The 13,411-nt window shown below is 30.5% G+C and overlaps 2 protein-coding genes across 2 annotated transcripts; both read right to left on the reverse strand.

Annotated features, from left to right (window-relative positions):
- Positions 1 to 4,045: 4,045 nt before the first annotated feature.
- Positions 4,046 to 4,621, reverse strand: LOC124926796 (E3 ubiquitin-protein ligase RSL1-like). Its single transcript, XM_047467100.1, has one exon. It carries the CDS (start codon positions 4,619 to 4,621, stop codon positions 4,046 to 4,048), a length of 576 nt encoding a protein of 191 aa, XP_047323056.1.
- A 4,955-nt stretch (positions 4,622 to 9,576) lies between these two features.
- On the reverse strand, positions 9,577 to 9,978 carry LOC124926805. Its single transcript, XM_047467112.1, has 2 exons — positions 9,700 to 9,978; positions 9,577 to 9,651 (listed from the first exon to the last, which is right to left on the reverse strand). Exons 1-2 carry the CDS (start codon positions 9,976 to 9,978, stop codon positions 9,577 to 9,579), a joined length of 354 nt encoding a protein of 117 aa, XP_047323068.1.
- Positions 9,979 to 13,411: the final 3,433 nt, after the last annotated feature.

Genomic DNA, 13,411 nt, shown 5'->3' on the forward strand with positions numbered 1-13,411 from the left:
AAAATATCGATAGTTCTTATGCATGTCAAACATATTTTTAGAAACAATTTGCTCTCGATTACGAAACTTTTCGGGGTTACGAGACGCCCGATATGACTCCAATAAAATGAGCTTTTTCTCAAAAGTGTTCCAAAAATTCTGAAAATTCTCAGGATGGTCAAAAAAAATTTATGAACTTACTGCAAAAATTTCATAATTTTCCGGGTTATGGAGCTCCCGAAATAAGCGTTCCAAAATAAACTATTTTTCAAACGGGCCCCAAGAATTATGGAAAAATATTATTTTTTTGCAAATAATTTTTTATACCATTCCTGAATTTTAGAATTTGAAGGCTCCAATTTGGAAGAACAATATTGTTTGGTATAAAAGGAATCCAAATAAACTTTAAAACATTTTCTAAGAGTTGAAAATTGAAACTTTATATCCAAAATTGGATGAATATAGAGTTGGACGTTGACAAAAGTCTAGGGTCAAATGAAATCGAATTCAACAAATAATTTGATTTTGGAAATTTGGGGTTGAAATTGGACAAAGCTGGAATTTCAGGGGTCTAATTCATTTTTATTTAAGAATTAATTCCGGATTTTAATTTCATAGGCAAATTAAAAAGTTTTAGAAGTCCAGGGGCCTCTTTGAACATCCCTTGGAACTTCAAGAATTCGGAAATTCCAAAAGCTGAAAAGTTGAACAGTTGTTCGTCGTTTTCCGGTTCCGCCTGCGTCCTCCTCGCCGATTATCAAGGTCACACTAGAAGATTCTCCGACCACGGACAGGGACAGACATAGTCGCTTCGGAGTCACGCTTAGGTTTGTCGCATTGTCTTTCGTTGAGAGGAACTGTCGGATTCCTGAGTCGAATGACAGAGAACACTCCGTTCTTCCGATCTGGAACATCCATTTCCTTCAATGGAGCTCCGTCCTGGCTTCATCGTGGTTCTGGAAGTCTGGAACTCGTTGCATAGAGGCTCGCTAATGCATTGGCGACCTCTAGCAAATATTTCGAGACAGATAGACGGACAATAGAGGAAGCAAATGAGGTTTCCCATGTGGATCTGGAGACCAGACGACGATTGTCGTTTGCGATTTCTTCTTCTCCAAAGTATTGGCTCCACGATCAGCATCAACGTATTCCTCATCTTACAAAGACTTGGATGCACCAACGCCGCGCCGAAGAAGTCTTCTGGATCATCGTTGAAGAACTGGCCAAAATTTGAAGTTCTTCCTCCGACGACCAAAATTTTAAGTTTCCGACGACTTTTAGATTTGAGATACGAGGTTAGTCTTGACCTAGCCTCCTAGGACTATGACTCGACTTAGTCGACTACCTAGAGACTCTAACAACTAAGTTTAACTAACAATCAAATAACATTCATCCAAACATTCAATCAATTTAAATTCAAACATAAATTAAACTGAAACGGAATTGAATCAACATTACGTCGACGTCGATGTTCAGAACCCCGACGTCTTACAAGATCTACAACAATGTACTAGAGTAGCCTACTTGAAGCAACATAATCAAAGAAGAATGTACTAAGAGTAGCGTACCTTAGAAACTCGTTCAAAACGCCCCCGTATGTTCTTCTTTTGGTTGCTTCGCTCCCGAGACTCTCTCTTACCCCCCACCCAATTCGACTTTGAAGATAGGCACCCGGGAAGTAGGGAAGTTTAAAGCGATAGCCCGTAGGCTTTCTACGTCTATTAATGCTAATTCGGATGCTTTTGAAACAGTCTTTGGTTTGGCCTTTGTTTGTGGCTCCTTTGATTGATTCGTAAACCAGGTGCTTCAGCTTCATCCGTGGGATTTGGAGAAGCCTTCTAAGCCCGCTCTCGGTTCACGTCTTTCAATCAATCCCTTAAGTTAAGTGTGAAATTTAGCAAATGAATTAGCAATGATCATAACTGCCTTGCCCCCAAATAGGCAAATTATTTAAATACCCCTTGGGCAAGGGTAACTTATGAATTAGGAATTTCCAGAAATCGGCAAATCTTTCAGCAGGTTGAACCGACTTAAATTCCTTCATAGTCGTGCTTGGTCTTATTTTTATTGAATAGGTAACTGGTCAAGATAAATTTTCAAGCCCTTTCTCCGGCTAAATGGTTAAGTGTAGACCGAGTTATGAATTTTTGAAGTTAGACAATATCTGGTTTCGGTTTCATGTCATTCTAGATCAACCAAAATTTCAAACAACCATAACTTTTGGCTCAGGCCACCATTTGAGAGAAATCTTCAAGACTGACCGCAGATCCATGCAAATCTCGATGCAACGTCGGGGTTTCAAAGTGGATAGCTTGGCTTACGGGCAACCTCACGTGGGTTGTAGGTCGAACCATGAGCGCTACTTGGTATCAAATGAAAGCTAACTAAAACATCTTTCCAATGGTATCTCTTTTTCTCAAAATGGTTGAGACAAACAAAAGATATGAATTTTCAAAGTCACCCCATGCTTCAGTTCTCTCTTGGAACAAAGTGGGTGAGCTTGCATCGGGTTGTCGGGCTAAATTGACTGCCTTAACCATTTAATAGAGACACGAGACTGGTGTCATTCGAACGGACTGCGTCTTAGATTTACAACCATATGCCGCAATCCAAAAACTAAGACCTGTAACATTAGTTATGAATTAAACACCGAGAGCATGTCCAATTCGTTCATGTCTTGGTCGCATTGTCTTCAACCGCCAATTTGAAGAGGTTAAGAGCGTCGATGTTATTCTAAACATGAACAAACATGGTAGAAAACTCTTCAAGCTTTCCAAAACATCAAAGAAAACCCAAATTTATTGCGTATAGCGTCATGGGTGAATATTTGAAGTTGAAGGAGCCTCCAGGTTTCTTCATCGGAAATCAACCAAAATACATGGTTTAAAGCCTTATTTTTCAAATGATCGCCTGACGTCAGTACGCACGATTTTGAAAAAAATTTAGGCGTGAAATTTGGCGCATTGACCCTCATTGACTCACTCCCGATTCACCTGTTTCGACACGATTTTGACGTTTTTACCCTTTCATAGGCCTTTGCACAAAATTGCTAACAACATATTATACTCAAAATTTAAAATTTTCCGAACCGGTCAATCTGAACGTTTTAAGTTTACCGAATTCTGACATTTTTGAAAATTGACGGTTGGGCACACAAATGAGCCCCGGACTGGATGTTCAGTAAATTTTGTCCAACAACAATATTACACTACTCAAAGGTCCCTGAACGTATGAAAACATACGAAACCCGTGTATTTTTTGAAATTAGCGTTTAAACAGCTACTCAAAGGTCTCTCCGAGCCAATTTCTAAAAGTGATTTTTTTTTATTTTGTTCTCCCGGTTCAGTAATCAAGTCTAAACATCCTAATAAACCAGACCTACCTATTTTAATTTCGAGATGTAAAAATTGAATGTCTACATATATATATAATAACATAAACATCTATCATAATTCTATTTAGTACAATATTTATATTTTTTTTATATATTAATAGTATCTAAATTATTTTTTACAATAAATTATATTATAGAGGAATTAACTTCTTCAAATTTTGTTTATTTATTTCGTATATAATGTAAACAATTATCAATAAATAATCTTTTTAATTATGAAATCAATCCCATTATAAATTATAATTTAGATAATATTTCTTAAAATACAAAGTCTGAAATAGCTATAAACATGACTTTCATTATTAAAGAGAAAAATTGGAAAGAAAAAAACTCACTCATTCAAATCCATAGTTAGTTGAGAACATTAGATTAGATTACATTACTCTTCTTCTTCTTTTTGTTGAAATAAATTTACATCAATTAGATATTACTATTATGTACCCGATAAAATAAGCAATCAGTATGGAAAGAACTACAATCAAATCGAAACAAACAGTGTTTGTTTTGCATTTGCATATCCTAAATCCACATTTATAGCAAAAGTTAATCCCACATCTGCAATATCATATAAATTATAATACATTAACAAGACCCATCATCAATTGAGATTTCAAAATTAATGAAAGTTCAAGAGAGAAAGAAAACCTGCATCTAATGATCGAACAACCTCCCCTATGCTGAACATAATGTCTGCACTCCAAAAGCGACGTCATTTGCATCCCTCATAATTCCACCTTGATTATCTTCGCATGAAAAACCAGCATGCCATAATGTATTGCATTTGAAACAGAAGGCTTGTTTACAATTAGAGCAAACCGATCTCTTCAAGTCCCTTCCACATTCGTTTACCACTAGAGCCGAACATTCTTGATTAGGGCAGTAACAATGATGCAACCCTAGGATGGTGTCCTTACAGAGGACGTCACACCATTTTTCAAAGAGTTTAATGGGTAGGATTAAACGACAGGAGAGTGGGTCTAGATCGTAATCGCAGCATAAGCCAGGACACTTGATCGCGGAGATATCTTCATCTTCAACCTTGACTTGAATGTATTTGATAATGCAGTCTTTGCAGAAAGGATGAGTGCAGAGGTCTCTGTTCTTGAATCTCTGTTCTGATGAAAGTGTGGGCTCTATGCATATCTCACAGGTGAAGGTCGCTAACTCAGACGGTTGCTCCGGTGAGAGTACGGTCGCCGGAGCAGGAGGGGCGAAGGAAGATGAAGGAAGATGAATGGAGTTTCCCATAGTTATAGATTTAGTGAGATAGAAGAGAGTTTATATAACTTATAAGATAGACTTTGAAAATTTCAGAGGGATGAGTTTCCTACATATTAGTAAAATTGAAAGTTTATTTGAAATTGTAAAAATAATAATAATTAGTTCCCAAATTCTATATGTTTTCAATAACTATTTACTAATTCACTGCCTTTTGGATTTAATTAACAAGTTATTACTTGATTTACGTATATTCCAATCCACTAAATAATTGACATCTTAAATTTCTATCTTACTTAACTAAGTCATAAATCTAATTATAGTTGAGATTTGAAAGGAAAAAATAATATATTAAATTATTTTATATATTTTTTACTTAAAAATAACATAATGATTTTAAATCATTATTAATTAAATATTTATATTAAATAATTATATATATATATATATATATATATTTATTGTATGAGAATAACATAATAATTGTTTTATATATATTTAATGATATATATATTTTCATTTACATTAATAATATTGATTAGATGTATATCACATTAATATTAATATTATTATGGTTGAGAATTTAAAGGAAAAAATTATATATTAAATTATATATATATATATATATATATAAAATTATTATGTTATTCTCATAAAAAAAATATAATGATTTAAAATTTTTATGTCATTAATAAATAATATTAATGTGATATATATTTAATTAATAATATATTTTTTTAAATTATTATGTTGTTTCTTATTAGTACATAATTTTCTTAATGTGTTAATATTATCGGTAAAAATATATATAACATTCTTAAGTCATTAACAAATAATATTAATGTTATATATATTTAGTTAATAATGTTTTTTTTTTAAATTATTATATTATTTCTCGTAATAATATATATATATATATATATAATTAATAATGATTTAAAATAAAAAAATTATAAAAATATTTAATATATTATTTTTTTCATTAAATTCTGAACTATAGTTAAATAGTTAAGTATATGAGTTAGGTAGCATCAAACAAACCCTTCCTACAGAATTAGTTAGATGTTATCCATACTTATAAACTTAATAGGGTTAGATGTTATACCATACTTATAAACTTAATAGGGTTGAGAATTTAAAGGAAAAAATAAAATATTAAATTATTATATATTTGTTTTTACTAAAAAATGATATAATTATCTTAAATTATTATGTTATTCCTCTTTAAAAAATATATATAATTATTTAATGTATAATTTTTTATTTTAAATTTTCAACAACATATCAATAATATTAATTTAATATATATTTAATTAATAATAATTTAAAATTATTATATTATTTCTCCTAAAAATATATATATAATAATTTCATGTATAATATTTTCCTTTAAATTTTCAACAACATATTGATATTTAATTAATAATAATTATATTATTTTTTTAGTAAAAACAAATATATAATAATTTAATATTTTATTTCTCTCTTTCAATTCTCAATTATAGTTAATTGTGAGGGAAAATAATTTAAAGATTGACATGTGTAAATTATTAATTGGATTCAAGCATCACTACCTGTACATGCATCGAACGAACCCTCCGTGTAGTATGAAAATTAATAACAATAATAGTGATGGCTAACAAACGCAACATGTTTTTATGATAAGAATGTCTATGCCTACCATATCCATATTTCTGTAAACTATATATATATATATATATAATGCTCCAAATGTAATTTTATTTTTATTTAAGTAATTAAAAAGGGGTTGGCGTGTAGAGAGTGACAAAGAGATCATATTGATATCATATATTACCTTAAATGGCCACAAGTCTTTTGTCAATAATCAATAACTTCAAATTTATTGTTCCTGGTAAAAGAAGAAAAAGTGACCACATTATTCACATAAATGAATTGCAAAAATTAATAACCACAAACATTTCTAGCTTAAATAATGACTTTTTATATATATTTGAGTAACTATATATATAGTAAAAATTTAGTCTGATTATAAATGTGATTAATTATATGACAACATTTGTATATGAAAATATATTAAACTTCAAGACACATAAATTACACTAAATTCATCATCTTTATCATTACTCTATAAAAATTTTAGATTGATTTTCAATTGAATATAAATTATAATTTTGATTATTATAATAATTAAATTTTAAAAAAAATAAAAATAAATCTACAAGAAATAATTTCATATAAAAATAAATATATAAGTAATAATTTTAAAGAGATAAGGTATAAAAGAGATATTATAAAATGTATAAAAAAATCAAATATTTTAACTTAATTATAAAATGTATACAAAAATATTATATTTGTTATCCTTAAAATTAATAATAATTTAAAATCAAATATTTTTAAGTAATGATTTCTTTTTAAAAAAATAATATTAAAAAAAAAATTTATAGTATTTTTATTTTGAATAAGTAAATAATATTAATGATTTAGATTAAATATTTTGAGATAATAAATTTATTTTAAAATATTTTAATAAAATTAATAATATATATTTATATTTATAATATATTATTAAAATATATAATATTATGAATTTATTCTAATAAATAAAATAAAATATATTATAATATAATATAATTATATATATATATATATATATTAAAATGGTTAATCATATTAAACACCTTAAATTAAAATTTTTAATTATAATATATTATTAAAATTAGCGCACTCATTTCTTAAACTCACAACTCACGTTCTAAATGCTATATATGGTCTAAATATTTAGGCTCTCAATATTTAATAGAAAATTACTGAAAATATTTTTTTTGAATAATGGTTTATAATATATATATTAAAATAAATTTATAATATAAAACAATATTATATATTTTAACAATGTATTATAAATATATATACAAAATTGGAGGATGCTCTTGTAGAAACTCAACTTGAGAATGAAGGAGATGCAATATGTTCCTAGCTAATCCTCTTCCTTCCAAAATTAGCCATTAATAGGCTGATTCACGTTATAATCAAATGTTGCACCATCACTTGTCACGCGATTATCCCCTGCACATCTTCTTCCTCAAGACGTGGATCATTTGAAAATGATAGAAAATGATATCTTCTTGTTGGTTTGTAGACCAAATTAAGGCGATGGGATAATTTGGATAAGTGCAAAAGGAGGACTTCTCAAAATTGGATCCATAGGTGAAAGAGAGAAGCCAAGACTCCTTTATAATGAATCACAAAATCATTTGAAAAGAATGGGAAGACCTAATTAAAGAGTAGTAGGAGGCTGATGAGAGCCATTTCTACTATTGTATACCAAGAGCTTGAGCTCAGATTTTTTGAATTTTGCAATCCAAAAAGCTTCCTAGAGCATCATACAAATAATCCAAATCATTTGTAAGCATTTAATCCAAGATATGAATACAAATAAATTTTTACATATTGAGTTTATGATTCTATATCTATTGTTTTCTTCGATGATTGGAAATAGATTCTTGGATGATTTAGGAACTTTCTAGCAAGAGCTAGAATCGTTCTATTCTTACACAAGAAATGTCCAAATTTAATTTAAAATTTCAAAAAATTTGAGTTGTTAGGCTAGACTTCATGTACAAGAATAACAAACCAAGAACTATGCTCAAGTGATATTGTAAATTTCTTGATTAAAGATCAAGACATAGAATATTTAATCAAGACAGAATTATGACAGATAGAGATTGAAAATATGAAAATTTATATGTGCCTATTTGACTTTTAATTTTAATTTGGTATTTATATTATATTAAAATATTACAATAATCCCTGTATTTTATAAGTACATTTAAAATGAATATAAATTAATTGTTTATTATTATTATTATTTTACATCCCCTCCTCAAGATGGACATCTCTTAATTTCATCTTGTCATAAACCACGATCTAAAGTTTTTGTGAATATGTCACATTCATGCATCCTTGAATAGACATGTAGAGGTTGAATTAAACCATGTTTAAAGTTATCTCTAACAAGGTGACAAACTAAATCTAGATGCTTCGTTCTCTTGTGGAAGATCGGATTTTTAGCAATATAAATTGCAGCTTCATTATCATATCTAAGTGAAATCGACAAACTCATTTTTGTGTTAAAATCGTTCAATAAATAAGATATCCACTTTAGCTCACAAACTGTAATGGCCATACTCTAGTATTCTGCCTCAGTGGTCGACCGTGATACCGTAGTTTGTTTTTTGTCTTCCATGACACCAAAGCTCCTCCAAGTTTAATGCAATAACCTGTGAGAGGTCTTCGACTATCTGTACATGTTGCCCAATTGGCATCTGAAAAACCCTCAATCATATAATTAGAATTACAAGGGTAAAAAAGTCCCAATGAAGGTGTGTCCTTTAAGTATTTAACTACATGTAAAGTTGTTGTCTCCCAAAGAACTTTTAATAGTTTATGCATATATTGACTTAGCTGTTGAACACTAAAATCAATATCTGGTCGAGAGAAGTTTAAGTAAATCAGTCGTCCAATTAGTCTTCTAAAGTTTTATGGTTCGACTAATTTTGGACTGTCTAATTCATTAAACTTTATCCCTTTTATGGGAATTTCAACTAGTTTGCACCCAGATAATCCTGTGACGTCAGCTAGTATGTCAAGTATATAGTTGTGTTGATTTACAAACAAACCAGCACAAGTGAGTTGTAATTCTAGTCCAAGGAAATACTTCGCATTACCTAAATCTTTGATTGTAAATTTTGAATCTAGATATTGTTTAACATTATTAATAGTCTGTAAACAATTTCCAGCAACGAGTATGTCATCTACATATACTAATAAGGCAGTAAATGTTTTTCAGTTTTCAAAAAAAACAAACAGTTATCATTTATTGACTGAACAAAGCCAAATTCAATAAAATTTTTTGAAAACTCTTTTTCCACTGCCTTGAGGATTGTTTTAAGCCATAAAGGGTTTTAATAAGATGACATACATGATTTCTTTTGCTCCAATTAGCCCTTCTGAAAGATGCATGTATACATCTTCATCAGGTCATCGTGGAGAAAGGCATTATTAACGTCAAACTGCTGCAAAAACCAATTGTTAAAGGCTGTCAAAGCGAGTAAAATTCTTACCGTGACTGCTCTTGCAACTGGAGAGAAGTTATCGTGGAAGTCAATCCCATCTCTTTGGTTGTATCCCTTTGCTACTAGTATCTCTTTGTATTTTCCCACTATTCCATTTGGATTTAATTTCGTCTTGTAAATTTGACCCATTATTGAATTTTCCACAACATTTGATTTTCCTTCGTTTTTGTCTTGTTTTTCTTGATTGTCTTCTTCAACAATCTCCTTGAGATCTTCCATAACTAACTCTTTGACTTCCTTCGCTTTATTACTTTTCTTTTTCCTCATTGTTGAAGAGCAGAACAAAATAATAAAGCAGAGTAAATACATAAATAGGACAATTCAGAAACCCTAAAGATTTAGTGATAAAATTGTTTCAAAAGGCAACCTCCGAGAACACCAAAGATTAGAGAAGACGCTCGCAATCAGGAAATAAGCATTCAGAAAAGCTACCAACTTTGTTAATCGGTACTTACTTCGTTAATCGTGTCGTTCGTGCCGATAGTGTCGTTCGTATCGTCGATTGTGTTGTGCCAATCGTGCTGATCGTGCCATTGATTGTGTTGTGTCAACCGTATTTCAATCGACGAATGACGTTTCTTGTTTTTCCGGTGATGCGATTGAGTTTCTGATTTGTTATTATTGCTGAGTAGAATGATGTGCACGTTTTGGAGAAGAATTTTAAGAATTCGTCGCTAGAAAATTTCGCCAGAAAATTACTGGAAAATTCCCACCAAAAATCTCCAAAGTTATTTTCTCAAGCCGCTTCTTTTGGCTCTTCATCTATAGCTTCTTGATTATTTTGTTCTTCTCGCTCTGATACTAGGTAAATTTCTTCATTAAATATCAAGACATAGAATTATGAGAGATAGAGATTGAAAATGTGAAAATTAAATGGGTCTATTTGACTTTTAATCTGGTAATTATAATATATTAAAATATTGTGAATAATGATAAATTTAAGACGGTGGTTAGAGCGATTTTTCAAATTTAGGACTCTCCTAATATTTTATCATTTATAGAACTCTATTTTCCTTGTTTAATTATATTTAAAACTTCCACTAACATCGTTAACTATTTAACATTAATTTGATTTTTTATTTATTTCATTATTATTATTTAACCTAAATCTTTTATTTCTTTCTTTTCTTCATAAGACTGCGTTCGCGCGCCGATTCGGCAACCAATAATGCGACCGACCTTCTTCTTCATCAGCGTCTTCTTCATCAACTGTTTGTTTCCTTGCTTCCCTCATTGACGGGTCTTCTCCGTCATTTGTTCTTCTTACATCAGCATATTTTCTTCTTCGTCCATGTATGTTAGGGTTCATTATTCTGCAAAATGAATGGGATCCCCAAAATGAATCTATTTGTATTTATAGTCCGACCCAAACCAAGTTCATTGATAACAAAATCAACTTGCTCCATTTTCTCATTATTTGTTAATTTCCCAGGAAGGCAGAGCAAGGTATGTTAATATTTCTAGAACTGTAAGATGGGGATAGAGAACATCGTCCTGCGAAACGAATCTGATCTTCCGTTTCATTGATCCGGTGAAAGGGCGTTCGTTGTAGGTAATAGTACCGGAGATTTTTCCGGCGAGGTAACAGCCGGAAAGTGCAGTGAGGAGTGTTGTTTTGCCGCTGCCGGATGGGCCAAGCATAGCCATGAGTTCGCCTGGTTTGACCATTCCTGTGACCCCGTTGAGTACGGTCTTGGTGGATTTCGGTGAAGAAGAGAGGTTAATTGTGTAGGCCACATCTTGAAACTGTAGAGAAATTGTAAATTAGTTTTGAAAATGTTTGAATTAGAGAAAGAGTAAAGTAAAGATTGTACCTTTAGGGTGATTGGGCGAAGGGATGCTTTTAGAATTGGATGATCTAAATTGAGATCGGTTGTTTTTAATTGGTAAGGGGGTATTGGGTTTGCATGGATGAAGTAGTTTCCATTGTCGGTCGGATGGGTGATGATATTGTTGAATGGGATAATTAATGTTAAATAATAATGAAGAAAGAAATAAAAGATTTAGGTTAAATAATAATAAAGAAATAAATAAAAAATCAAATTAATGTTAAATAGTTAACGACGTTAGTAGGGGCGGAGCCAGAATTTTAAATCTACCCGGACTAAAAACATTTTTACAAAAACTAATATATAACACAGTTTTTTTAATAGTTTATGATATATCAAAAAATTGTGAATTGTTTAAGCTCAACGAAACAAAAATCATGACATCGTTTATTAAATAGTACATGATTTACAGGATGTCGTCCACGTAAAAATACGCCGACAGAATGTGGTCCTCCGTTTTCTCTGTGGCGACATCCTATAAATCATGAACTATTTAAAAAACGATGTCATGCTTTGTTTCGTTGTGTTTAAAATTTCATATTTTTTCTTAAGTATTTTTGATATGATTCAACTTATACTATATGACGACATATATAGAGACTTAACGTCTAGTAAGAAAAAAAAATTAATTTTTCAAATTAGGACGGTAACTATTATTGTTCGGGACATAATTTCTTAATTAAGCTGTATAAATTATATATAGCTTAATGTTAGTTAACTAAATTTATTTAAGAATTATGCTTTTTATTTAGGAATGAGAAATTATATATTATTGAGTCTGTTTATTTACTAGAAATTAATAAATTAGAATGTTAAAGATTGTTCATTTATTATGAATAAATATATTATATAATATATTAGTACTTAGGCTGAAAATAATAAGAATTAATAAATTATATATGTTATATAGTTATACATAAATATATTTATAATATATATATTATAGTGCAATATGTGATGCCTCCGGGCTAAGTATATAAAATTAATACATTAGTAAGTAATATAATATATATTTATATACTATGTATCTATTAAGGAGCTGGGCAGCCCGGTTACCTTGTGAGTGGGTTCGCTCCCGATCGTCAGTGACAATTTTAAATATAATTAAACAAGAAGGGAAAATTCTATAAATTATAAAATATTAAGAGAGTCCTAAATTTGAAAAATTATTCCAACCACAATTTTAAATTTATCATTATTCCCTTAAAATATTACAATAGTCCCTATATTTTATATTTTATCAGTACATTTTAAAATAAATATAAACTAATTATTATTATTATTATTATTATTATTATTATTTTACAGTTATAGGATGGCCGGTTAGGAAACTCTAGATGATTTCATATTGGTTTGATTCACATTTTAGAAAATTTTGAAAAACAAATGTTATGATCGGGTTTTTATTTTGACATGTGGTTAGACTAGTCTAGGTTAGTTTTGGATGCTTGGTTTTAGCTTCTACGGGTTAGAAGAAGCTTTTTGGTTAGGCTAGAGTTCGATTTCAATGTGAAATGGGAGATTCCCGTTTTTTGATGAGGTTTTGTTTTTTCCAACGTGTCATTGGTGAGTTGTTTGAGGCGATGATATGGTTGTGGGAAAGATGAGAACAGATCCCATAATCATGGGGAACGTTATCAACTTCGTGGGAATTCAAATTGTGGACGAATGAGCCTCGGTTGAATTTTGCACGATTTGGCATTTATCCTCTGATGGGAAGTTGAAGACGAAGAATGGCCTCTTTCCCGACCGAGACAATCGAGAGCCTCTCTCCCATTTTGACCGAGGCAACATTCCTGGACTTCGCTTGGTTTCTGATCGAGAACTAGAAGGCTTGATATATGTGCTAAGATGAACCAACGAGGAATGAT

This window comes from Impatiens glandulifera, chromosome 1, assembly GCF_907164915.1.
Source record: "Impatiens glandulifera chromosome 1, dImpGla2.1, whole genome shotgun sequence".
Taxonomy (NCBI): Eukaryota; Viridiplantae; Streptophyta; class Magnoliopsida; order Ericales; family Balsaminaceae; genus Impatiens; species Impatiens glandulifera.

Excerpts from the sequence above, each read along its gene's own strand:
- LOC124926796 (XM_047467100.1), bottom strand. The coding sequence starts at position 4,621 with ATGGGAAACTCCATTCATCTTCCTTCATCTTCCTTCGCCCCTCCTGCT.
- LOC124926805 (XM_047467112.1), bottom strand. The coding sequence starts at position 9,978 with ATGAGGAAAAAGAAAAGTAATAAAGCGAAGGAAGTCAAAGAGTTAGTT. Across the intron at positions 9,652-9,699 it reads CAGTTGCAAGAGCAGTCACG|CAGTTTGACGTTAATAATGC; the intron begins GTAAGAATTTTA and ends TGGTTTTTGCAG.